The following is a 24,670-nucleotide window of genomic DNA, read 5'->3' on the forward strand; positions in this document are numbered from 1 at the left end:
TTAATTTGTTGTTGTTTGGTCATGTATATCTTAATTTTATAATATAATTTTTTTTATTATCTAACAAAATTGTACATGTAATTTTTATTTTTATATTAAATAAATATATGCTAATTTTTTAAATTAAAATGTAATAAATTAATTTTATTTTTTTAAAATATCTTCATTTGTAAGTAATTTTGAAAATTATTTTTCAGTTAAATTATTTTTAAAATTTATTTGGGACAGACAGAGTCGAATGACCGAGAATTCCTTGTTCATCAAATAAATAAAATTTAAAAACATTTTTCATAATTTAGCAATTTTCTAATTATTTTCTTAGAATCTTCGGAAACCCTTTCTCTCTCTCTCTCTCTCTCTCTCCTTCCAAACACATCCAAAGCCTCAGCCTTGGAATCCAAATTCCCATTTTTCTTTTAGATTCTCTTCCCACTTTTCTAGTTTCTCACAAAATTTATATTCCCCTCGAATTCTTTGCTAAGAAAATGTGGGTCCGCTGATCGTAAACCTAGGGTTTCGGGGAGCTTTTGAGGTAGGGATTCTTTTTCAATCAAATGTAGCTTTGTCGTTATGGGAATTATCTGCGTTAATGGTGATTTGATTTTGTTTTGTTTCAGGATTAATGTACAAACTGGAGAAGAGGTGGTTATCAAGCTGGTATGTGAAATCTTTATATATATGTTGAAGATTCCCTATTTTATTGTGTAGTATTGAAATTGAATGAGTATAAATCCTGTTTGATGGTGTATCCAATGGAATTGTCTGTAATTATGCCAAAGAGTGCAGGGGCTGAAAATAAAGTTGATATAAGGTTTTGTTCAGTTGATTTTCTTCATTTCAGCTCAATAGCAATCTTAGAAGTCTGATTTTATTTATTTTATTTTATTTCATTATTTTTATTTTTGGGTTTTGGGATAATAACAATGAGAAAGGGATCGTATTATGAAGGGTTTCGCCTTGGTTAGACATGAGAAGATAATTTCAGGCAACTAGAAAAAAAGACTTGCAAAATGGTTTGCATTAGTTTTCAGTGAAGGTTCAAGAGGTAGAGAAAACATGGCTCTAGTCTAGGAGACCCATGAAGAGATGACATTCTCTTTTGAGTTGAGACATATTGGCTATCATTTTCTTTTCAAACACTAGTTCTTTCTTACTTACCAATAGAAAAAATAGTGGAAATTTTAAAATTAGTTGATCTATATTCACATATGCAACATAGATATTTTAGATTTTGCCCATTTTACTTGCATGTCACTTACACTTTTTGTGTTTATAGAAGCTGCAAGTATGCAGCAAAAAAGAATCTGTCCCTTCACTTGCAAATTGTCTTTGTGTCAAACTTGCTTCCTTGCTGGGCCTTTCAGTTACTCACTTGAATTAAGTTTTTCTTTGATTGATATTAGGACTAGTTTTTACTTCAACTTGATGGTATAATTTTCCTCCTAAGAAACTGTAATGGGCCAAGTTTTGTTCATATTGATTTTGATGCTAGTTTTGCTTGTTTGTTGAATTGGTTATAACTTATAAACATGTTGTACACTAATAATTCTGTGGTTATTTTCTTTTCAATTTCTAATTTACTATTTTAACTTTCCCTCTTTTCCTCAGGTATCTGGGAAGACAAAGCATCCTCGACTTTGCTGCAAGTCCATACACATGCTACAATCATGAACCTTGACTAAACCATTGAACACCATCATCACCATGCACGTAGGGAATCCTGATGAATACCACCCAAAACCTTTGCAAAACCCTCCTTCAAAATCCCTCCTCTGTCAAATCCAAATCTCAAGCCAAACAACTCCATGCCCAAATCCTCAGGACAAGCCTACCATCTCCCTCTCTTCTCTCCACTATCCTCTCCATCTACTCTAACCTCAACCTCTTACATGACTCCCTCTTAATTTTCAACTCACTCCCTTCACCACCCACTACTCTTGCTTGGAAATCCATCATCAGATGCTACACTTCCCATGGCCTCTTCCTCCATTCCTTATCTTTCTTCATTCAAATGCTGGCTTCTGGAAAATACCCAGATCATAATGTGTTCCCTTCTGTGCTAAAGTCATGCACTTTGATGAAGGACTTGAGGTTCGGTGAGTCAGTTCATGGGTGCATTATTAGGCTAGGCATGGGTTTTGATCTTTATACTTGTAATGCACTTATGAATATGTATTCAAAATTTTGGAGTTTGGAGGAGGGTGGGGTGCAGAGATTTTGTGATTCCAAGATGCTTGGTGGAATTCCTGAACCAAGGGAAATTGGGAAATGTAGTAATTCACATGACTTGCCATGTGAATTGGATAAATGTGTTGCTGGTATTGATCAGAATGGGGATTTGAATCAAATGAGCAATATACTGTATCAAGTTAACACATACAAGAAAGTTTTTGATGAGGGGAAAACAAGTGATGTTTATAGTAAGAAGGAAAAGGAGTCTTATTATTTGGGAAGTTTGAGGAAAGTGTTTGAAATGATGCCTAAAAGAGATATTGTTTCATGGAACACTGTAATTGCTGGAAATGCACAAAATGGGATGCATGAAGATGCTTTAATGATGGTTAGGGAGATGGGGAATGCTGACTTGAGGCCTGATTCTTTTACTTTGTCCAGTGTTCTTCCTATTTTTGCAGAGTATGTGAACCTTCTAAAGGGCAAGGAGATTCACGGGTATGCTATTAGAAATGGTTATGATGCAGACGTGTTCATTGGGAGTAGCTTGATTGATATGTATGCAAAATGTACTAGAGTGGACGATTCATGTAGGGTATTTTATATGTTACCTCAACACGATGGCATTTCATGGAATTCTATTATTGCAGGGTGTGTGCAGAATGGTATGTTTGATGAAGGTCTGAAATTCTTTCAACAAATGTTGATTGCTAAAATTAAGCCCAATCATGTTTCCTTTTCAAGTATAATGCCAGCTTGTGCCCACCTGACAACACTACATTTAGGTAAGCAGCTCCATGGATACATAATTAGGAGTAGATTTGACGGCAATGTGTTTATAGCTAGTGCACTGGTGGACATGTATGCAAAATGTGGGAACATTAGAACTGCTAGATGGATTTTCGATAAGATGGAGCTATATGACATGGTTTCATGGACAGCCATGATTATGGGCTATGCTTTGCATGGCCATGCCTATGATGCGATCTCCTTATTCAAGCGGATGGAAGTGGAGGGAGTAAAGCCCAACTACGTGGCATTTATGGCTGTTTTAACTGCTTGCAGCCATGCTGGATTGGTAGATGAAGCTTGGAAATATTTTAATAGTATGACCCAGGATTATCGAATCATTCCTGGATTGGAGCACTATGCTGCTGTGGCAGACCTACTTGGTCGAGTGGGAAGGTTGGAGGAAGCTTATGAGTTCATCTCTGACATGCATATTGAACCAACAGGAAGTGTGTGGTCGACGTTATTGGCTGCTTGTAGAGTTCACAAGAACATTGAATTGGCTGAAAAAGTTTCCAAAAAACTATTTACAGTTGATCCCCAAAATATTGGAGCTTATGTTCTCTTGTCAAATATATATTCTGCCGCTGGAAGATGGAAAGATGCACGAAAGTTGAGGATTGCTATGAGGGATAAGGGCATGAAAAAGAAACCAGCTTGCAGCTGGATCGAGATTAAGAACAAGGTACATGCTTTTGTGGCAGGTGATAGATCCCACCCATATTATGATAGAATAAACGAGGCTCTCAAAGTTCTTCTGGAGCAGATGGAACGAGAAGGGTATGTTCCAGACACAACTGAGGTGCTCCATGATGTGGAGGAGGAGCAAAAGAGATACTTATTATGTAGCCACAGCGAAAGACTTGCCATAACGTTCGGCATCATCAGCACTCCTGCTGGGACGACAATTCGTGTAACCAAGAACCTTCGGGTGTGTGTTGACTGCCACACAGCAACGAAGTTCATTTCAAAGATTGTTGGGAGAGAAATAGTTGTAAGGGATAACAGTCGATTTCACCATTTCAAGGATGGAAAGTGTTCATGTGGTGATTTTTGGTGACATAAGAAAGAGAGATATTGTCAACCTGATTAAACCTGAGTTCATCAAATTTATATTTATTTTAGTTTTATTTCTTTTTGGATGAAGTGGGTGTTCTTAATGTCAAATGGTTTGGAGTTGAGGGCGAATACAATGACATGGCCATTAACCTTCTTGGATGAAGCCTCAAGGACTTGTTCAACTACTGCTATTGGAAGTTTTAATTGAAAATAGTTGTAATGCTTGCAGATCAACTAGAAGTAAGCTGATATTTTCACAAACTTTTCATTTGTAGTATCCATACTTATGCTTTTCTCCTATATTTTATGTGGATTAATAGAGTTGAATAAATGCAGTCAAGGGGTTTTCGACACCACGATATAAAGCCTGATAACTTTGTTATGGGATTAGGACGCAAGGCAAATCTGGTACATTCTACTATTGAATACCTTTAATTGCTTGCATGCATGCTTGCATTTTCCATACATTGCTGCAGTTTGACCACTTTCAGTCTGTGGTAAGATTCACATGGTTACATTATCTCGCAATATCAAGATCTCTGTGAATCTAAATAATTCATATGGTTACATTATCTGGCAATATTAAGGTCTCTATGAATCTAAATATTGCCAGAAATTTCATATTTTACTTGTGTGGTTGACTTCTATGGGTAAGAATTGCCAAAGTTTGTAGCGGAACTTCTCTTGTGTATTTGAAGTTGTTTAAGTATGTGTTGTCGGAGAGGTTACTGATGCAAAATTGTTTCCAAGGATGAGAGTTTAAATTATCTCCTCTGATTAAACTTTAAAATCTTAAAAAAGTCTTTGTTATAACTAAGAATCATGACAAAGCAAAAATTTCATATGCTAAAATTCTAGACAAACAATTTGCATAATTTTTATTTAATCGTATATACTTGTATTTAATGTGGTTTTTCTTGAAATTTTATTTTATTAAGAATGTGTGCTACCCTGTTTTCCCCTAATTTGTCCCTGTTTTAGTTATATTTAGGCTAAAACACACGTGCCATTTCCATCAACTCAAATTTGTTTCAACTCATACTGACAGTTTCTTTCTTTTTTTTTTGTTTTTTTTAATTACATCTTTGGATATGCTTTAATGGACCTTGGGGTCCAAGAATTTACAAGAACAGAGAAGGGACACTATGAACACAGTTTGAAACTTTGAACAAGGGTTTTAGCACCAAGAAAAGAAGAAAAAGAATGTTACGCTCCTAAAGGTCTTCTCAACTCTCTTCTCTACATGTTGACCGGGCATTGGCATTAAACAATGCTAATCCATCTGTTAATTCTAGGTCAAAAGCTAGTGTAGTAGTCCACTTCTGCCCATTCCATGACTTAAGACTGAACAATTCCTTGAATTCAACCTTGTAATAGGATTTGTTTGGTACATATAGGGATTAACTATTTGTTGCCTGTATCCATTCTCATTGGATTACATCATTGATTATTGAGGACTTTGAGGTTTGAAAGAGCCCTAGTTCCTAGTGAAGGATTTGTCAAATAAAGCTTTATTTTGTTTGTTTCTGAGGTTGGTGTTTGTGTGTATTTAACTAGTTATTGGACCCTCAAAAAATGCAAAAGTGAAAATTTTTCCTGCTTTTTTCCTTTTTCCTTTTACAAATCATGCTTTTGTATCTCCATGGTAATATTAAAGTTTATATATTAATTGACTGTGTTTTGTTCCCTACATTTTCATCTTTACTCACACTGAAATGCTCACAATCAGAAAATTTGAGGAATATAGCAAGGAACCATCATCATCAATTAGTTCATGTTTAGAGCGTCCTCTTTTCCCCCTGCAAAAGATGCAACAACTTCGAACTTCATTCCATGAGAAGAACAATGAAATGAAGTGATGATAGGATAACAACATGCTAGATTAACAGTTAGTTCTTCCCTGATAATATGGTGAAAATAAAACACATTTATTTGGAGAGAAAATATCATCTGAAGGCAAATATATTTGGATTACATACTTGAAAGTTTTAATCCTCTCATTTAAAACATGATAATATTTTCATTTAATGTCACTATCTGCTACTGATATGACACAATCCACATTGTACGTGTGGAAAACTTCCAGTCCTTACAAAAAACTCTGATATCAGAAATTGAGAAGGAAAAATTTTAGCCATGGAACCCACAATGTTTTTTGTCTTATTTGCTCATCCAGCATATATGGAATTTAGCATGGTGGATGCAGAATCTGTAAAGCCACTCATGCTCCACTTTAAAGCTTCAAATTTAAATATTTCTGTCGGCAGCATGATTTGGGTATTTTCGGTTTCCAATTTTCATTATGAGTTAGATTGAGTAAAATTTGGTCATTTTTGTTGTTGTTATGCTTGTTAAAGTGCAGTATACATTCATAAACTTTAGAGTTGTCTAGGCACTAGTGCTTCTCTTTGTGAACCCCCACCCCCCCCCCCCCCCCCAAACATACCCTGGTTGGGGGTAGGCCTGCCACTTCACTTTCAACTAGGCTCTTTGCACTCTTATCATCGTCTAGTGGCATTGCATGCGTTAATTTAGGTTCTAATGGAATGTTAATTTGTATGGTTGTTATTCTTTCTGTAAGAATTTAATAGTTTCTCAATGGTTATATACCTGTCAAAAAATAAAGGTTTCTTAAAGATTATATATTTTGCTAATGGTGTGATCAATGCTTACAGCTCAGCATTAGCATAAAGCTATCATAGATGAATAGTTTCAAATGGCTTATATTGAATCTATCATTGCATGATAAAGGTCTCATCAAAGAAATTCATATCATCAGTGTGATTGTGGCGTTTTGAATTGCTACTTCTGAGGGTAAGTGTTTTCATGCAGATGTACTATACTAGAGAAATTTGCTGATGCTGAGGTCTTCAAAGAAGAGAAAATAACTACTGTTTGAGTGTTTGGAGGAGGAAACAGAATATCTTAGCCTTTAGAGGCATAAAATGGGTGCTGATGATTTTGAGCCATTGACAATGATGGGCAAGCGTGCATTTTGAGGAGGTATGGCTTTCTTGCTTTATACTGGATTATGTCTTTTACTGCATTGGGGGGGGGGGCTTCAGATTATCGCATTTCATGTGTCTGAATTTATTTAGTAAAATTCATTTTCATAAATTTTTTTACTGAAATAATTTTTCAGAAAATTCAAGGCTTGCCCTAACATTTTTTGTTTTAGTTTATTTGCAATGTGTATATAACCCTGTCTACAATTTGACAATTTTCATCTTTTCTTCGATTTTTTTGGAATTACTAACCACATGCTTGTTTTTGGATATGTTTTGCCTTTCAGAGTTGAATGGATTCACTAATAAGGATCATGCAATGTTTTCTAAATACAACAGCTTATCAATATCAATTATTTGTTGAATCTTCTCTTTATTGTATTATCATCAAAGATTGCCCCCCTTAATATACATTTGTGACTCGGCCCCTGAAAATGATCCATAGTGCATATTGTATTGTTTCCTTTAGCCTTTGTTTGGTCGCCCAAAAAACTGTGGAAAAGAAGGGAGAAACTTTATGTAATGTTTTTGAAAACAGTTCTCTAAAGTCAATTTTTTTATAACAGTTCTATTGTTTTTAGGAACAAAACTATTTGGGAACTAAATTCTAAAAAACTGCATTCTTGGTCTATTCTTTGTGAAGGTACTATGTTCATATGCACGATATAATATTCCTGGCCTACTCTCTGTATTTCAGTTGTTTCTCATAGCACTCAGACAAGAAAACACCCGAAAAAACACTCCAAATTTGTTCTAAAAATTACTCTATTTTCTAAAGAAATTCTCAAAAACTTATTTTTAGACTAAAATATTTAGCCTAAAATTTGTAAAACATATTTTAGTCTAAAAATTAGTTACGACACTAAACTGGGGTTTCATCTTACATTTTAGAAGTTTTGCTAATGGCTAGTACCACCTCTTTCTGCTGCATATGAATCTAGAATGTTTTTTATCCCTTCTGCAGGAGCCAGTATTCACTGGTGATTTTCTTTTCTTCATTTAACCAGCTTCCTCAATTGTCCATCAATCCAGTATTTCAAATGTCTTGTGAAGGGGAATTGGACTGCACTCGAAATAAAAACATGAAAACATACTTATTTACTTTATTTTTATGTGTGTAGTGATGTCGCTGGAGTGGGACTGAATCTTGGGGTTTGCCTGTGAAGAGTTGGAAATCAATGGTGCAGGATCAGTTCCTGCATTGAAAGGTTTGTTGCGTTAGGTTGCTGGCACTGATACTAGAGGTTGGAACTACTGTAAATAAGTGGTTTTTGGAGATTTGTCTGTACTGTCTGTTTTCTTGGATGCTGTTACAACAGTTAATTCAACTTGTCAATTACATCCTTGGTTCTTCCTTTACTGTTGTGCAGGTTAGAGTCTGCAGGGAGAAGAAAACTGGCCATCTTATATATATATATATGCTATGAAGAAGCTTGAGAAATCAGAGATTCATTATAGAGGCCAGGTATGAGTTTTGTTAGCTGATAATTTATTTAGGGTTATGTTCATTTAGCTTATTGCAAGATTTACTTCTAAATGTGTTGATTGAAGATGTGAAGGCTGAGAGTAAACCTGTTTGTAGAGGTTGATAGGGTTTGAGTCCTACAAATTTGTGATTTGTTTTTACGCCTAAGTTTTTGGGAAAGTTGGTCGATTTTTTAAAGTTGGAAACTCAACATTTCCAAGATTTAAGAGTTTTTCTTTTATCTCGTAATGGAATATTGAGTTAGGGGAGATGTGATAACTTTGAGAAGTTGGAATTGACTTAGATATTGTAAGTTAAAGCGCAACATAATTTTTAGTCGGGATCAACATTGATACCATTTGATATTTAGTAATGTTGGAAACTCAACATTTCCAAGATTAAGAGTTTTTCTTTATCTTGTAATGGAATATTGAGTTAGAGATGTGATAAATTTGATAGGTTGGGAATTGGGTTAGATATTGTAAGTTAAAGAGAAATATAATTTTTATTCGGGATCAGCACTGATATCATTTGTTAATTATTTATGGATTTGAGCCCATTGTCTATCTTCACGTATTCTTGTACGTATATTAGATGCCATAGACTAGAGAGAGTCATTGGCTACTTAATACAAACAAGATAAATTTCATCTCATAATTTCAATAATTGAATCAAAATTGTTGAATGTACGAGGATGAAATTGTTATATAAAGTCATGAAAAAGGCTTTTTTTGTGTGATTATTATATAATTATCAAATGGGATTTTGTTTTCTTATTTTTTTATTAAAAAAAATAATTTTTATTGTTATATACTTAGGAACAAAAAAAAAAGATTTAATTTTTTGAAAAAAAAAATTCCACAACATTATTTAAAAAACATGAAAAAATATAAAATATTCAAACAATAATGGTAGAATAAATACTAATTAGAAATGTTCTTATAAAATATTTGTATATAAGTCTATTAATATTCTTTAATATATAAATCTTCAACTACTTTCAGTTTTTGAAAAGTGTTTCTAAAGCTACCGAACCTCTTCCGCTATATTTGGTTTTTGAAATATTTAAAAAAAAATCAATAAAAAAAAATTTAAAAATCAATAAATTATTTTTGCATACAAATTACAAACTCATTTTTTACTTATTTTAATTCTTTTATATAAAAATGAAACAATTTAACAATGCAAACTCTGAGAAGATGGGTTTCAATTCTTTGTACGTTTAATGCAATAATTTCGAAATTATTTTCTTGGTCTAACTTCAGCAAATAGTCTATATTTAGTCACTACAATATCATTCCTTTGAGATAAAAAAAAAAAATAAATAATAATAAATATAAACAGAGACAATAATTGAAAGTAGCAGTTCCACTATCATCGTTTCAACTTCTTTGATGACTTGCCATTCTTTGAAGCTATGCATCTGTCCACTTCTTCATCGCCATCGTCTCTCCTCCCTTTCGTTTCTTCTTGCCTCCACTCTCTTTAATTTTCTAAATTTGAAAACTATTTTATATTTTCAAGAACATAAAACTGTTGTCAAAAATGATTTCCAAACAAACCATTACTAACTAAAAACCATGTTGCCATGAGAGCATACAACATAGGACCTTTAATGTATCTGCCCAGGACAACAAATTTCATGAGGGCAAGGGCAATCTATGAAATTCTAAGCACTATTTCTCAAACTAGTTGCACAAATTTATATCATCCCAGCAACCTTTTTCCTGGAATGTTGAGAGTGGTGCCTACCAATAAGTTTCTCTATCTGTATGAACCATTCCAACTCATACTGATTCACCAATGAGATGGCTACCCCAGATCTTCCTGCACGAGCAGTTCTACCCACTCAAGGTATGGAATCCTGTAGGCCGGTTCCAAAATTACAAATTAATAAATGGTAGAATAAGGGAAGACAAATGATTATTTCCATGGTATATTAATCTAAAATAAAACCAGGATCAATAGAACATTTTATTAGGGAGGCGTGACTTCCCTTCCTTGTGATGACTAATTAGGAGTTGAGGAATTTTTTGAGAGAACATTTGCTTGGTATATAACCGACTTCCAAGAAAGTACACATAATATTTATAAAAACTCTGCACCTTGATGAATCATTCAAGCACAAAATGAAATTATCTCAAAGATATTGTTAAACCTCTCTCCCTTGTCTTCATCAACCAACTGGTTAGATAATAGAGGCTTTCAATGATAGGCAATCACATCATGCTCCAAAATGTCCATTTTCTTCGCACAGTTATCAAACAAAAAAGGGCCTCTTTAGTCACCGAAGAACAAAAAATTTCCCATCTGACTCTCAACTTTCAGAACTATGAATGTGACAAAAAAAATTGTATCAAACTAGTTTTGGAAAATTGACGGTATAAAATGGAATCAAATGTGACTAAAAGCAACTAAATCTTGCATATTTTTCCTGATTGGTAGCTGACTATTATCAACCAATCTTAAACATAAACAACAGTAAGAGCGGTTTCCTGTATTGGAAATTTGTGCCAATAAAATTACCAAATTTTAAAATTTTGGTCTATTCATGCCCATGCTCCAGCTCTATCTCTAGCTGGCCTCAAGTAATCAAAGCAGTCATCCTGATCTATCATATAATCATGCTAAAGGTGACATCCTGGAAATGTGTAATGATGGTGAAATATAGTCCAATGCTCCATTCCATAGAGCATCCATAGTCCTTCATTGGTCCTCAAAGATCTTGACATTCTTCTAAGCCAGATCACCAAAAGAATCACACATGTAGCTCCCTGCCAATAAAATACCTTCCTAGGTTCTGATAAAAAAAAAAACAAAAAAAAAATAGCCTCCTAGGTTTCCTCCCAAGACCATGGAAAGCTATCACCATCATACCATCAATGTCTTTGGAAAGGACCCAGGCAATACCAGCCAATCCACACAACTTTCACTAAAACATCAAGGAAACAGGAGAATAGAGAAAAGGATGATAGTTTACCTTGTTGCTCCTTACTTTTAGACGCTCTTTGATTTCTTTTATTCCAAATTGTCAACAAAACAAAAAATACAAAGGGGAGCCACTCTCCAAACCTTCTTATGTTTCCTACCCATAAAAGAACCAAGTCACCCTAAAATAATGTCCTTTACTAAAGAAGGAAGGACCTAAGCAATGCCGAACAAAGAAAACAAAAACTGCCAAAACGTTTTTTTTCTTTTTTCTATAAGTAGAAACTGTCAAAGCGATTTCACTACGTCACAATGAATGAGAATATGTTCTATTGATTCCTTTTCACATTCGCAAAGAATACATCCATTCATCAATGCCCACTCTTTCTTCTAAATTTGATCCATGGTCAACATTGCCCCAACTAGCTTCCCATGCAAAAAAAAAAAAAAAAAAAAAAAGCTCTTCAAGGGATGCTAGAATTCTAAATGACGGTCATGGCAAAGAGAATTGTAGACCCCCACTTCAGAATGGAATAAAAAGGTTAGATAAATAAGACCCCATTCCTAGAACCCGTCTAAGTCACTATATCCTTTTATATATATATATATATATGTATGTAAAAGCAATTGTATTAAAAATAAAAGTATACACAATATATACAAGAAACCAAAAACAAAAAGACGCGGACACACAAAAAACAACCGCACCCTACGAAGCTCCTAACCAATCTATAAAATCAAGTGTCAACAAGGAGCCTTCCCTAATATACAATCTTACCCAATCCCAAAATAGATACCAAAAAGAACTTTTAAAAGAATGATTTGAACATTCACAATTCTCAAAGGCTCTCTTATTTCTTTCCCTGCAAATGGACCAAAAAAGGCATAACGGAGCAACCTTCCAAGCCTTTTTCCTTTTTCTACTAACAAGAAAGTCTCCCCAACTCAATTGTAAACCTCTCACCGAAGAGTGCATCACCCATTGTACACCAAATAAAGAAAAAATTAGCTGCCACAAAATACGAGCTTTCAAGCAATGAAGAAGGATATAATCACTCGTTTCTTCTTCCTCTTTACACATGTAGCATCTATTAGGTAACTTCCACCCCCTCTTTTTAAGTTAATCCAAAGCCAAAATCTTGGCCCAAGTTGCCTCTCAAGCAAAGAAGCTGACTATAACAGGGGCCCAAGAGTTCCAAACTATATCATAAGGGAAAGCATCCGCCCCCCTACTAGCCAAGGAGGAGTAAAAAGATTTAACAGAAAAAAAACCACTATTTATATCAACCCACTCCACTAAATCCTCAAAATCCATAGAAAGAGAATGACCATGCAATCTCTCAAAGAAGTTGTCTACCTCCTTCAGGTCCCAATCATTCAATTGTCTAATGAACCTAGGGTTCTAGCTACCACCATCACAAGCATTAGCCACCTGAGCATCTTTAGAGGAAGCTATAGAAGAAGGTTTGGGAAAGCATCCCTTAATGGCTCATCCCCACACCATCTATCCTTCCAGAACTTCACCCTGTTCCCAAAACCAACCTTGAAATGCGTTCTAACTTTGAAAACCTCCCAACCATTTCTGATTGCCTTCCAAACCCCCACTCCATACCTCTCTCTCACCCCATTCATGCACCAACCCTCATCTTCTTGCCCATACTTGCCAACGATTACCCATTTCGAAAGATGATTTCTTTTAGTCACAAATATCCAAGACCACTTCCCTAAAAGGGCTTTATTAAAAGTTCCAAGACTTCTAAAACTCAACCCTCCTTTTACTTTTTCTAAGCAAACAACTAAATAGCTCAAAAGATGGGGCTTGTTAACCAAAGGTCCCTCACCCCAAAGGAAATTCCTTTGAATCTTTTCCAATCTAGCTGCTACCCTCTTAGGAATAACAAAAAGGGACATATGGTAAATGGGTAAGCTAGATAAAATGTTCTTAATCAACATCTGTCTTCCACCTTTTGAGAGATACTGCCGCTTCCACCAAGCTAGCCTTTTCTGAAACCTCTCCTCCACCCCCTCCCAAACCATAGAAAACTTGTAGGGAGGTCCAAGAGGAAGACCAAGGTAGGTGGTTGGGATGGAAGTCACTATATCCTTTACATCATTCTTCTCAAACTTTCCTTATATTTTTGTGAAAACAATTTATCTTTTTATGCATATATTACAAAACTTTATAAAGATATCTTCTCAAAAATGACTTTTTCTTGCAAAAATATCTCAATTATTATTCACTACTAATTCCTTTATTTTGTTGATTTAAAAGAAAAAAAGAGATCTAAAGAGATCAAATTAGGCATATCCTTTAATAAAAAATTCCTAAAGTTAATTTCCTAAAATTTGTCATAATATCAAAACTTTATTGATTTATGAAAAAATGATAGGTTAAAGAAATAGTTTTAAAATTAAAAAACATGTTAAAAATTATTTAAAAAAAAAAAAACAAATCTTGACTGTCAAACCTTAAGGTTGCTACAATTTTCTTTAAAGAAACTTTATAAAATAAGTTAATAAATTTATGAAAATTTGTCTTAGAGAAACCAATTTGTAAGAATTTCATCCAAATGAAACTTCCTAAAAACATTTTAAAAACTCCCCACTTTCAAACCAATTACTTGTAGACACTTCAAATGGAATAAAACTCTTTCGTGCAATCTCAAAATATATTATAAGTTTTAAACCTTTAAAAGCACTTCAAAAGATGCAATTAGGAATACATAAAAATTCCAAAATCTCACACCTTCAATTCTTGCCTTTAATTGGAGATTTTTTTCCAAAGTTTCAACTTGATGCGAACTTTCTCCAAAGCAATGATTCTTCAAGTTGGGTATGAGTAGGCAATATTGACTTAGTAGTTCTTGTCCTTGTTAACAGTTTGAGTCCATGTTTTTTACCCACGTCCAATCTTTGGGTTATCGCTTTGTAGAAAATTGCACATTGAGTTGGAGATGTGAAAAAGATTCTTCAATCTAAGGAAAAGGTTGAAAATGAGAGATTTGAGAATTTTTTTCAATCCTAATTGCATTTTAAAGATTTTTTTGAAGGTTTAAAATTTTTCATATTTTGTGAAAGTGCATTTTAAAAAAGAAAAAGTTCTATTGCATTCAAAATTTTTACAAATAAAATTGGTTTGAAAATACGAGATTTAAACTATTTTTAGGAAAGTTAATATAAAATTCTTACAAATTGTTTTCTTTAAGACAATGTTTTTCGTAAATTTCTAGAGTGTTTTTATAAACTTTTTGAAAGAAAATTGTCCCTGATATATGGTGCTTATGTCAATTGATAGAAGACCTAAATTGATTGAACATTGCTTTTCAATAGATTGAGACAATGCTTATTCATTTTTAAAATTTAAAAATGTCTTTCAATTTCCAAAATTCTTTGTTTAGCCAATCAAAATCCTTTTAGATAAGTGAAGTTTTCATACTGTGAGAACTTTTAGGAAAATTAAATTTTAGAAATTTATTATTGGAGGATATTCCCGATCTTTCTAGGTCACTTTGGTCTTTCAAAACTACAAAATTAAAGGAGTTGATAAGGAAAAATTGTGAGATAATTTTCTGTAAGCAAAAAAAACCTCACTTTGGGCAGGTTACCTTTGGAAAAATATTGGAAATTTGAAATTTATAAATTTCTATATTTGACTCAGGATTTGTGTTTCAAAAGTCTTAAGTTCTTTTTTTAAAATTTAAACCCTTTTATCTTAGAGAGATTTTGATCCGCCTAGATTCCTAGTGCTTGAAATCTTTGGGGGGATATTATGTCCCTTAAAGGAGTTCAAAGGTACATGTCTTTGAGGAGTTCAAGTTGTGTTCACTAAAAAGAAGATTGATCATATTAGTGACTTCATTGAGCGTGGAAGTGCCTAAAAGTCTAGATTACAAAGGTTATGAGGAATGGATGGGAAAAAGGTGTTAGAATTTAAATTATTTTTTAAAATTTTTGAAGCTCCCTTTATAAAATATTACCTTAATGAGTAGGATATTTTAATTGAATATCCTACTTAGTCAATAGTCTTTAAGACTACAAAAGTCAAACATGTCTATTGGTTTTTATAGTGCTATTTACCTTTCCAACAACTGGGATGGAACAAAGAAGACCGCTTTGAATATCTTAAGAAGATTGCTCAATTTTCTCACCATAAAAAATGAGTAACCTTACCTTTTGGAAAGTTAAGAAAAGGGAATTATAGATAACAGAAAACTACATTGTTCTTCTTCTCCTTCATCAAATGAATCAAGTTTAGTCTTCCTTTTCCATTTTGATTACTTCTATTCTACATATTTTCTTGGAACAACTTCATTGAAGACAAGTTAAAAAGTCATCTTGTAGAGGTGCCAATAGAGTAGGCGTCATTATGAGCCAAGTGAAGTTGTATCTTAGAGAGGTTATTAACTATCAACATCCACAAGTAAGGAAGCAATAGCAACTTTAGGATAATGAGTGTTCATGTGCCTCTTTTCTAAGCACACTATCCTAAAGTCACTATCACCTCCTTATGTGCGGGCACAAGTAGTCAATAGCCGCTCCAAGATACAACCCCAATTGATTGGCAATAGCATCACCTCTCTAGGCACATCCACAAGAAGGTCTTTTAACCCATCCTTAATCAAGTTATCCAAGAAAATATGTAAAATTGGATGATTTGATGAAGGAAAAGAACATAGTTATCTGTTCTTTATATTCTCTTTTCTTATATTTCCAAAAGGTAAGGCTACTCACATTTTATGGTGAGAAAATTGACTGTTGTTTTCTTATATTTAGCTTTTACAATTTTAAAGACTATTAACTAAATAAGATATCTAATCAAAATATTCTACCCAATATTTTATAATTAAGAGAGTTCTAAAAATTTTAAAAAATAATTAAAATTCTAACAAGAAGGCCACTTGGTAAAACTCTATGACTTATTAGTTACTCTAGTGGGGTTTCTTTGCAGCCAATCAGCTTGTGATTTTTTGCCACATGGGTTTTCACATAAACCAAGTGGCTCATAATATGCAATTGATTAAACCTTGGATAATTTGAATTAGTTCCAAAAGGTCTTAAATTCGGGACATTAACACCACCCCCTCCCAAAGGTAATTTCATTGATTCTTCAACCTTGTTAATTCATCACATCGTTGTTAAAGAAGAAAAATCATTCTAGAAAACAAGTTTGTGAGAGATTATCAAAGAGGCTTCCTATAAGAAGTGAGAACCAGAATTATCAACACAAATTGAGCATTAATAGTTACAACCATCACTAATTTTTAGTTGTAATATTAAAATAAATGTGCATTGAATAAGAAAATACCATAATTCAAATGCCATCATGCTTGAGGGCATTAAACCCATAACAATAATAATAGATAATGAAGAAACAGGAGCAGCTCAAAATCATAATGATGGGATATGGATATGCTTTTGAAGAATTGTAATATGCATAGGTAAATTTTTCTCCCCAATGGGACTTGAACCTGAAACCTTCCACAAACCCTCCCCAGCCCTTCACCGCTTGAGCTAGGCCTCAAGGCCTTTTGAAGAAATTATGATAATGGAATGTGGATATGCTTTTGGAGACATGGAGAAACATTTAAATAAATACCTTTTTTGTCATAGTAGCAAAAAATAAATGTCTTGGCTCATGTGGGATAACACTTCAAATTTCATCAATTGCTTTCTCAAAATCCTCGTTCAGTAGCCTATCTACCTCATCCAAAACCTAACCAACACACAAGAAGATCATGTAACTGGCAACAAAAAGCAATTAACAGCAGAACCATATAATGAAGACACCATTTAGGCATTTTTTGAGCCATGCCAAAATAGATGACAAGGGATATGATGTAACAATATCGGACACCAGCATCCCCAGTGTGATTCATTTTCTTTGAGGTTGTTCTATGAGACACTAGCACCAATGCCAGTGTTTTAATCATATAAGAACATAGATAGATTTCACAAGCAATGTTATTTAGTTTGAGCAAAGTAAAATTCATGATAAATACAAAGTTCATAAATTGCCCAAGGAAATGACCAATAGCAAACACAAAACGGAAGGTCAAAAGGAAAAATATGCAGCAGTCTATCTAGTCATTAGTATAGACATTACAATTATGCAACTTTTTTTTCATAAGAAAGTCACAATCATTGTAAAAAGCTCAAAAGCTTAGAAATTAAAATGTAAGGCTGAATACCTCCGCAAGTATGGCAAATCTGATAAATGAAAAGAAATTTAAATAGCATAGAAATATCATTGGTATATGATAAAACCCAGTTGCTATTAAGTTGAAACTTGTAACGGTAGGATACAGAGTACAATAAATTAGTTTATATTTCCAATTAAATTATAGAAAAAACATTGAATGATATCATAAATTCAACTTACAGAAATATGATGATAGTAATTAGTATAATCAGAACAAGCAGAATGCTTCTCATTATGCACTACAGAAAAACAAACTATATTCTCCAAGAAACTCTAGTATGAGTTAAAGGCATAAGTCAGTATCTCAGATACAAAACATGATGCATATTACACCCATATGTGAACAATGATTTATTTCATTTTTGTTGAATTTTTTAGTTTCACAATACAGTATGCAGAAGATACACACACACACACTCCTCATACAGCATAGTTCAACTACCCTTGGCATTTTAACAATGTACCGTTCTCAACTTCCTTTTCTCCCAAGCAAAAATTTAAAAAAGAAATATGCAATAAGAAAGAAAGGTGGCACTTAAAAATACCTTCAAGAAACCATATGATTAAAGACACTGTAGGGTTAAAGAAAAATATTGAGATGCATTTTGGTCTTCTTGTTTCTATTTGCTTTAACAGCATAGACATTTGTAGAACACGCATCATTTTCTAACCATTATATTATGGATTTACCTACATGCATTTCTCCCTTCTCCAACATCTTGATGAAAGTTATCTAGTGCACTTAATATAACAGATTAAAAATAAGAGAAGTCCAGAAGATAATCAACAGACAATGATGCATATGAAAATTATTTTGATTTGCTATGCAGCAACAGTTTTTCAAGTTCCTTGCCATAGATTGAAGTTAACCACATGAAATTTTAATCATGAAATGTACTGCACAAAGGCAAATATTAGGTGCCTACCCTATTGGTAAAAGAATACAAATAGCAAAAATGAACTTTCAGTAGTTCAAATCAATATATAACAGAATCATACCAAGTATTTCATTGTGCGAAGAGAAAAATCTTTTGTATTGGAGAGATGATCCATGAGACGTCCAGGGGTTCCCTCCTATGTAAGAGCAAAAACTCCTTTAAATATTCTTATTTGCAATTATGTGTCTCTGATAAATTCAATATATTTTCAATTTTGGTATATTAGAGATAAACTCATTAGATATCTTATTCATGCTTCAAAAGGTATACTAAAATTTGAATTTTCTCTACAAATGGAGCAAGAACGGATTAAGTTTGGGAAATTCACTCTTCTAGATCACAAAGATATAGAAGGTTTAGACATATCACAAAAATGCATTTTAGACAACCTCTGGAATGCAAAAAGTGATATTCAAAAGTTGGAAACTTTAAATGCTTTGTCTTTTCATTTTAAACAGTTAAATGATAATTTAGACAGTTTTCCTAACCCTTCAATTTTTGATATGCATTACATCCCAATGGATACAGATCTTGAAAGTTTCAATTGCAGGAAAAGTGCAGAAGAATCTAAAGCTACATTTTCAAAATGAATTTCCAACACTTTCTGAAGAAAGCCTAGAATTTCAAAAATCAAGATTTTCTTTTTTCAAGCAAAAGAATTTGAATCTTCCTCAAGACCTTAGATAGATAATAAGTCAAAAGGCTCAAACTACAGGGGAAGTTAAGTAAGAACATATAATGCAATTTCTTACTGACTGTAGCACTTTTGGAGTTACTATTCAAGGGATCAGTTTCACTTGGATTACTCATTATGACAACACCAATTATGATTGTCAAAAGTTTGATCCCTTGTGTAGGGAAATTCCACTAGAAAGGCATGCCTGTAAGTGTACTCTTACTTACAGTATTTGTAAAGCCAACATTGACTTAAACAGATACAAACCAGTAATCATCAAGTTTAACAATGAGTCAATAGAGCTAACTCCTGCTCTCCTCATGGATTATGGATTGCTTTAACAACTAATTTTCTTCCATCCTGATCAAACTGGTGGATTTGGAAGAAAATTAATAGTTTGTGTTTTAAATGTCTTCATCAGAGATTTCAAATCAGTTGAACTCATTATCGAAAGCAAGTCTCCTGAATGGTCGAATGATGGAGGAGTTTATCCTGCTCAACATCTCATCCTTCTCAAAGCCAATCATAGAAAATATCAATTGTTTGGTACAAAGATCCCTTGACCCTGTACTAAAGTCAGCCTCAAAAAAAAAAATCAGACATTGGAGGTCAAGAATGATTGCAAGAAATCTTGATTCTGAGATTTATAGTTCTTCTAACTATAATCTCATCACCGAAGACAATATTCAAAAGATCATCTCTGCAAATGATTTTCCAGAAGTCCATCTTCTATTCCAAACTCAATTTTCTTATCTTGTTGATAAGTACAAAAAGGATTACGTCATTGAAAAGGAAATTCAACAAGTTTTTGAAAAATATCTCTTAGAAATGCTTAATTAAGAGATATCAAAAATCTTTTGTACATCTGTATCTTTGTACATTTATTCCCTTGTATTTATCCAGTAAAATTGTGGAAAAAAATGTATAAAAGAATGCATATAAAATGCAAAATATATATATGTAAAGAAGAAATTGTGAAGAATGCGTATAAAATGCAAGATAAAAAAAATAAAAAATAAAAAAACACAATTCAAATAATAATGAATAATGTCAAATAGTGTTCTTTGTCTACCAATATAAAAGTGATCTTCATCACCAGGCAGAGTTGGAAATCCTGAGAGCTCAAGAGTGCAAGCATAGAGTGTTCTAAAATTCTCTCGCTTTTATTGTTAGGATTATATTGTAACAATAATGTTTCATCTTTGACAGATTGACACACAGCTGTAGGATTTAATTGAGTTGTCATGACTTTCTTAATATTGTTGACAATATTTGACACATCACCAAATTGACACACTTCAATATTGGTAGACAAAAAACACTAGTTACCACTATTTATTACTATTTGAATAGTGTTTTTTTTCTTGCGTTTTATACGCAATCTTCACAATATCTTCTTTATATATATATATATATATATATATATTGCGTTTTACACGCATTCTTTTATACATTTTTTTCCACAATTTTATTAGATAAATACAAGAGAACAAATGTACAAAGATACAGATGTACAAAAGATTCTTGATATCTCTTAATTGAGCATTTCTAAGAGATATTTTTCAAAAACTTGTTGAATTTCATTTTCAATGACGTAATCCTTTTTTTACTTATCAACAAGATAAGAAAATTGAGTTTGAAACAGAAGAGGGACTTCTGAAAAATCATTTGCAAAGATGATCTTTTGAATATTGTCTTCGATGATGAGATTATAGTTAGAAGAACTATAAATCCCAGAATCAAGATTTTTTTGCAATCATTCTTGACCTCCAATGTCTGATTTGTTTTTTGAGACTGACTTTAGTACAGGGTCAAGGGATCTTTGTACCAAACAATTGATGTTTTCTATGATTGGCTTTGAGAAGGATGAGATATTGAGCAGGATAAACTCCTCCATCATTCGACCATTCAGGAGGCTTACTTTTGATAATGAGTTCAACTGATTTGAAATCTTTGATGAAGACATTTAAAACACAAACTGCTAATTTTCTTCCAAATCCATCAGTTTGATCAGGATGGAAGAAAATTAGTTGATAAAACAATCCATAATCCATGAAGAGAGCAGGGGTTAGCTCTATTGACTCATTGTTGAACTTGATGACTACCGGCTTGTAACTGTCTAAGTCAATGTTGCCTTTGCAAATACTGTAAGTAAAAGCACACTACAGTCATGCCCTTCTAATGGAATTTCCCTACATAAGGGATCAAGTTTTGGACAATCATTATTGGTGTTGTCATAATGAGTAATCCAAGTGAAACTGATCCCTTGAATAGTAACTCCAAAAGTGATACAGTCAGCAAGAAATTGCATTACATGTTCTTGCTTAGTTTCCCCTGTAACTTAAGCCTTTTGACTCATTATCTGTTTAAGATCTTGAGGGAGATTCAAATTCTTTTGCTTAAAAAATGAAAATCTTGATTTTTGAAATTCTAGGCTTTCTAAGTTTTCATAAAAAAGTATTGGAAATTCATTTCGAAATTGTAGCTTTAAATTCTTCTGCACTTTTCCTGCAATTGAAACTTTCAAGATCTGTATCCATTGGGATGCAATGCATATCAGAACTTGAAGGGTTAGGAAAACTGTCTAAATTATCATTTAACTGTTTAAAATGAAAAGACAACATTTAAAGCTTCTAACTTTTGAATATCATTTTTTGCATTTCAGAGGTTGTCTAAAATGCATTTTTGTGATCTGTCTAATCCTTCTATATCTTTATGAATCTGAAAAGACAGATTACTTTTAGAAAACATTGGAAGAGTGAATTTCCCAAACTTTATCCGTTCTTGCTCCATCTGTAGAGAAAATTCAAATTTTAATATACCTTTTGAAGCATGAATAAAATATCTAATGAGTTTATCTTTAATATACCAAAAATGAAAATATATTGAATTTATGAGGGGCACATGATTGCAAATAAGAATATTTAAAGGAGTTTTTGAATTTTTTGAAATCAAATTTATTGATTTATATGGGCATGCACAAATACCATCACAATCCTTTTGATCATCTGATTCTTCTTCTTCCTAGCTTGACTTTTCACTTGATATTTCTTGAGTTATTAATATTTGATTATTTTCTTTTGATTCATAATATTCACTTGAATTTTCATTTTCTTTATCAATCATTAATCGTATCATTAAATTTTTGAGTTTATCACTAATTTCTAATGAATTGATCTTATTTTCTAATTGGCAATCTTAGCAAACAACTCCACAAAATAATTTTGAATTAGGTTACAATTATTTCAAAATTTAATAATTTCATTAACTCAAAAATATTAATTCAGAATTATTTATACTGATTAATTATCTACAAGTATCACAGCAATCAACAAACAGCACATTTTTTTTATAATTTTCTGTGTCTTCCTCTATTTCCTCAGCAACCTAAGAAAGATGCAAATAAGAAACAGCATAGTAAAAAATTAAGCAAGAGAATAAACCTTCTAGTGCATGAGGAATGGCCTCAGCCTGTATCTTTCATGGGGTTTTCCATCCCAAATTTACACAAGCCTCGACCAATTGCTCACATATTCCCAAATCCTTAAATGACTTGACATCTTTATCATCTTCTGCCATTATAAACTGAAAGAAAATATAAATTAGATGTTTTATAAAGTCCAAGATGTATCCATGAGAAAAAATAAGATGCATGGTTCAAGAGACATATAACAAGCACATTAATATAGAAATTCTTGCAATAATGCACCAATGCAACCATCTAAAGTTCAGCATGCTAGCAGATATGAACCAAATGCAATTACCCAGAAATGAACCAATCATGCAGATGACCAACAATGTAAGTTGATCATCAAAACTCTTTCCTGAAATTAGTAAGATAATTTCGCTAAAACAATTACCAGAATCCCAGGTAAAATAAATAAATAAACTAATTGAACACAATTATTTAGAATAGATTGGTTCAAATGAAAAATAACAAAGAAGATCCAAGTTCCAATAAAAAGATTCAGGAAACAATATCAAATGCAGGCTCTGGTTGGTTATCAAGGAAAAGCAGAGAAATGTGAACATATAACACATGTTATACATTTCAGAATTTCAAAATAATTTAAAATTTTTTGTTAACAAAGATTACAAAGGATTTTTCTTATCCCTAGTTTTATCCAAGAACAATTCAATATTTCAGGCAAATCAACAACAAAAGAGAGAAAAGGGGTTGCAACCAAACCGTAGTTCAATTTCATTTCTCACATTCCTCCATTTAGATCTCAGAAAGTGTGATAGACAAGATCTGCGGAAAAAAATAATAATAATTCAAATTTCAAAGGGCAGAAAAACAGAAAATAAGTTTGATATGAAGAAATTTTTTGTCTCAAATTATTCTGAAATTTTACTGTATTCATAAATATATATAAGGAAGAATTTAAAATGTTTGTCTATGAATTGTTTTCATTCTATTTCATTTTCCTCCTACTACCCATGACAAACCAAACAAGATAAATCCATACCCGGAAACGTAGATTTGATATATTTCATTTTCCTCCACATTTTCCACGGCAAACCAAACAAATAAATGTGAGATTCCCTCATACTTCACTTTCCTTTCCCTTATAATCTTTGAGATGCCTACTGCAAAGTTAATACAACTCCCTACCCAATTTTCTATTACGTAAATAAAAAAGCTTTTAGGGAACCATTCCATATCATCACGAACAAACCCTAACATTTACCCCGTAGACACCGAAAAACCCTAGTTCGTCCCTTTTTCAAATTCGGTAACAAGTAACAAGAAGTAGTATACGAATATGGCGTAAGGCAACATCGAAGAAAAAAAGGGTTATGCGATTAAAAGGCAAACAGTCCATCAGTTTCAGCTGCTATATTCCAAAATTAAAATTTCTTACAGTTTTCCTTCAAGTTCTTGGCAACCAAACCGAACCAATAACAAAAGCAATCGAAAAAAAAAAATTAATGCCCAGACTGGACAGCACGTACTTGAGTTTCGCCGAAATCCTCCGCCAGAATGCCGCGCTGGAGCCTCGTCGGCGGCGGCCGCGGCAGCGGGAGAGAAGAAAGAAGCACCAACTTAGAATCTAGGTGTCACGAGCAAAGAGGATGCAGAAAATTGGATTTTTATTATTTGAAATTTTACTCTCTTTTTTCTAATTATGCAGTGAATTTTTTAAATAATAAATATATTTAATAGTTTTCATTTTATTTCTTAATTTAAACATAAAAAAAAATAGGTTTTAGGAAGTCAAAAGTGCAAAAGTGTTTTTTATTTTTTAAAGTATGAGATGTTGACCTTTTAATTTTATTACTTCAAATTAATAGAAAGGAAACTTATTTGAAAATAGGAAAGTCTTTAACTAATTTAATTATATTTAACATTAAAAAAATTAATATAAGAAAAAGTTTTTTATTTATTTATTTTTTTCATTTCCTTAATAATTTCTTAGAACCAAAATATCAAAATTC

At 32.7% G+C, this 24,670-nt stretch overlaps 1 protein-coding gene and 1 long non-coding RNA gene across 7 annotated transcripts; one reads left to right on the forward strand and one right to left on the reverse strand.

Annotated features, from left to right (window-relative positions):
- The first annotated feature begins 330 nt into the window (after window positions 1–330).
- Window positions 331–8,965, forward strand: LOC117920885 (putative pentatricopeptide repeat-containing protein At3g23330). 5 transcript variants are annotated; one of them, XM_034838561.1, is made up of 8 exons: window positions 331–532; window positions 618–657; window positions 1,609–4,030; window positions 4,109–4,260; window positions 4,357–4,428; window positions 6,853–7,023; window positions 8,147–8,269; window positions 8,396–8,965. In XM_034838561.1, the coding sequence occupies exon 3, from the start codon at window positions 1,724–1,726 to the stop codon at window positions 4,019–4,021; it is 2,298 nt and encodes a 765-aa protein (XP_034694452.1). In that variant the 5' UTR covers window positions 331–532; window positions 618–657; window positions 1,609–1,723; the 3' UTR covers window positions 4,022–4,030; window positions 4,109–4,260; window positions 4,357–4,428; window positions 6,853–7,023; window positions 8,147–8,269; window positions 8,396–8,965. The 5 variants fall into 5 exon arrangements, with proteins under 5 accessions (XP_034694452.1, XP_034694451.1, XP_034694450.1 ...); XM_034838560.1 differs by having other exon boundaries at window positions 1,609–4,260; window positions 4,341–4,428; XM_034838559.1 differs by having other exon boundaries at window positions 1,609–4,260.
- Window positions 8,966–9,697: 732 nt separating this feature from the next.
- Window positions 9,698–24,324, reverse strand: LOC117921202. Of its 2 annotated transcripts, XR_004652301.1 has the most exons (5): window positions 24,188–24,324; window positions 23,421–23,483; window positions 22,675–22,816; window positions 17,015–17,131; window positions 9,698–10,354 (listed from the first exon to the last, which is right to left on the reverse strand). It is a non-coding gene; the product is annotated as an uncharacterized LOC117921202 (long non-coding RNA). The 2 variants fall into 2 exon arrangements; XR_004652300.1 differs by lacking the exon at window positions 9,698–10,354 and having other exon boundaries at window positions 16,798–17,131; window positions 24,188–24,323.
- Window positions 24,325–24,670: the final 346 nt, after the last annotated feature.

The sequence above is a fragment of the Vitis riparia genome, chromosome 8 (assembly GCF_004353265.1).
Source record: "Vitis riparia cultivar Riparia Gloire de Montpellier isolate 1030 chromosome 8, EGFV_Vit.rip_1.0, whole genome shotgun sequence".
Lineage (NCBI taxonomy): Eukaryota > Viridiplantae > Streptophyta > Magnoliopsida > Vitales > Vitaceae > Vitis > Vitis riparia.

Excerpts from the sequence above, each read along its gene's own strand:
- LOC117920885 (XM_034838560.1), top strand. The coding sequence starts at position 1,724 with ATGAATACCACCCAAAACCTTTGCAAAACCCTCCTTCAAAATCCCTCC.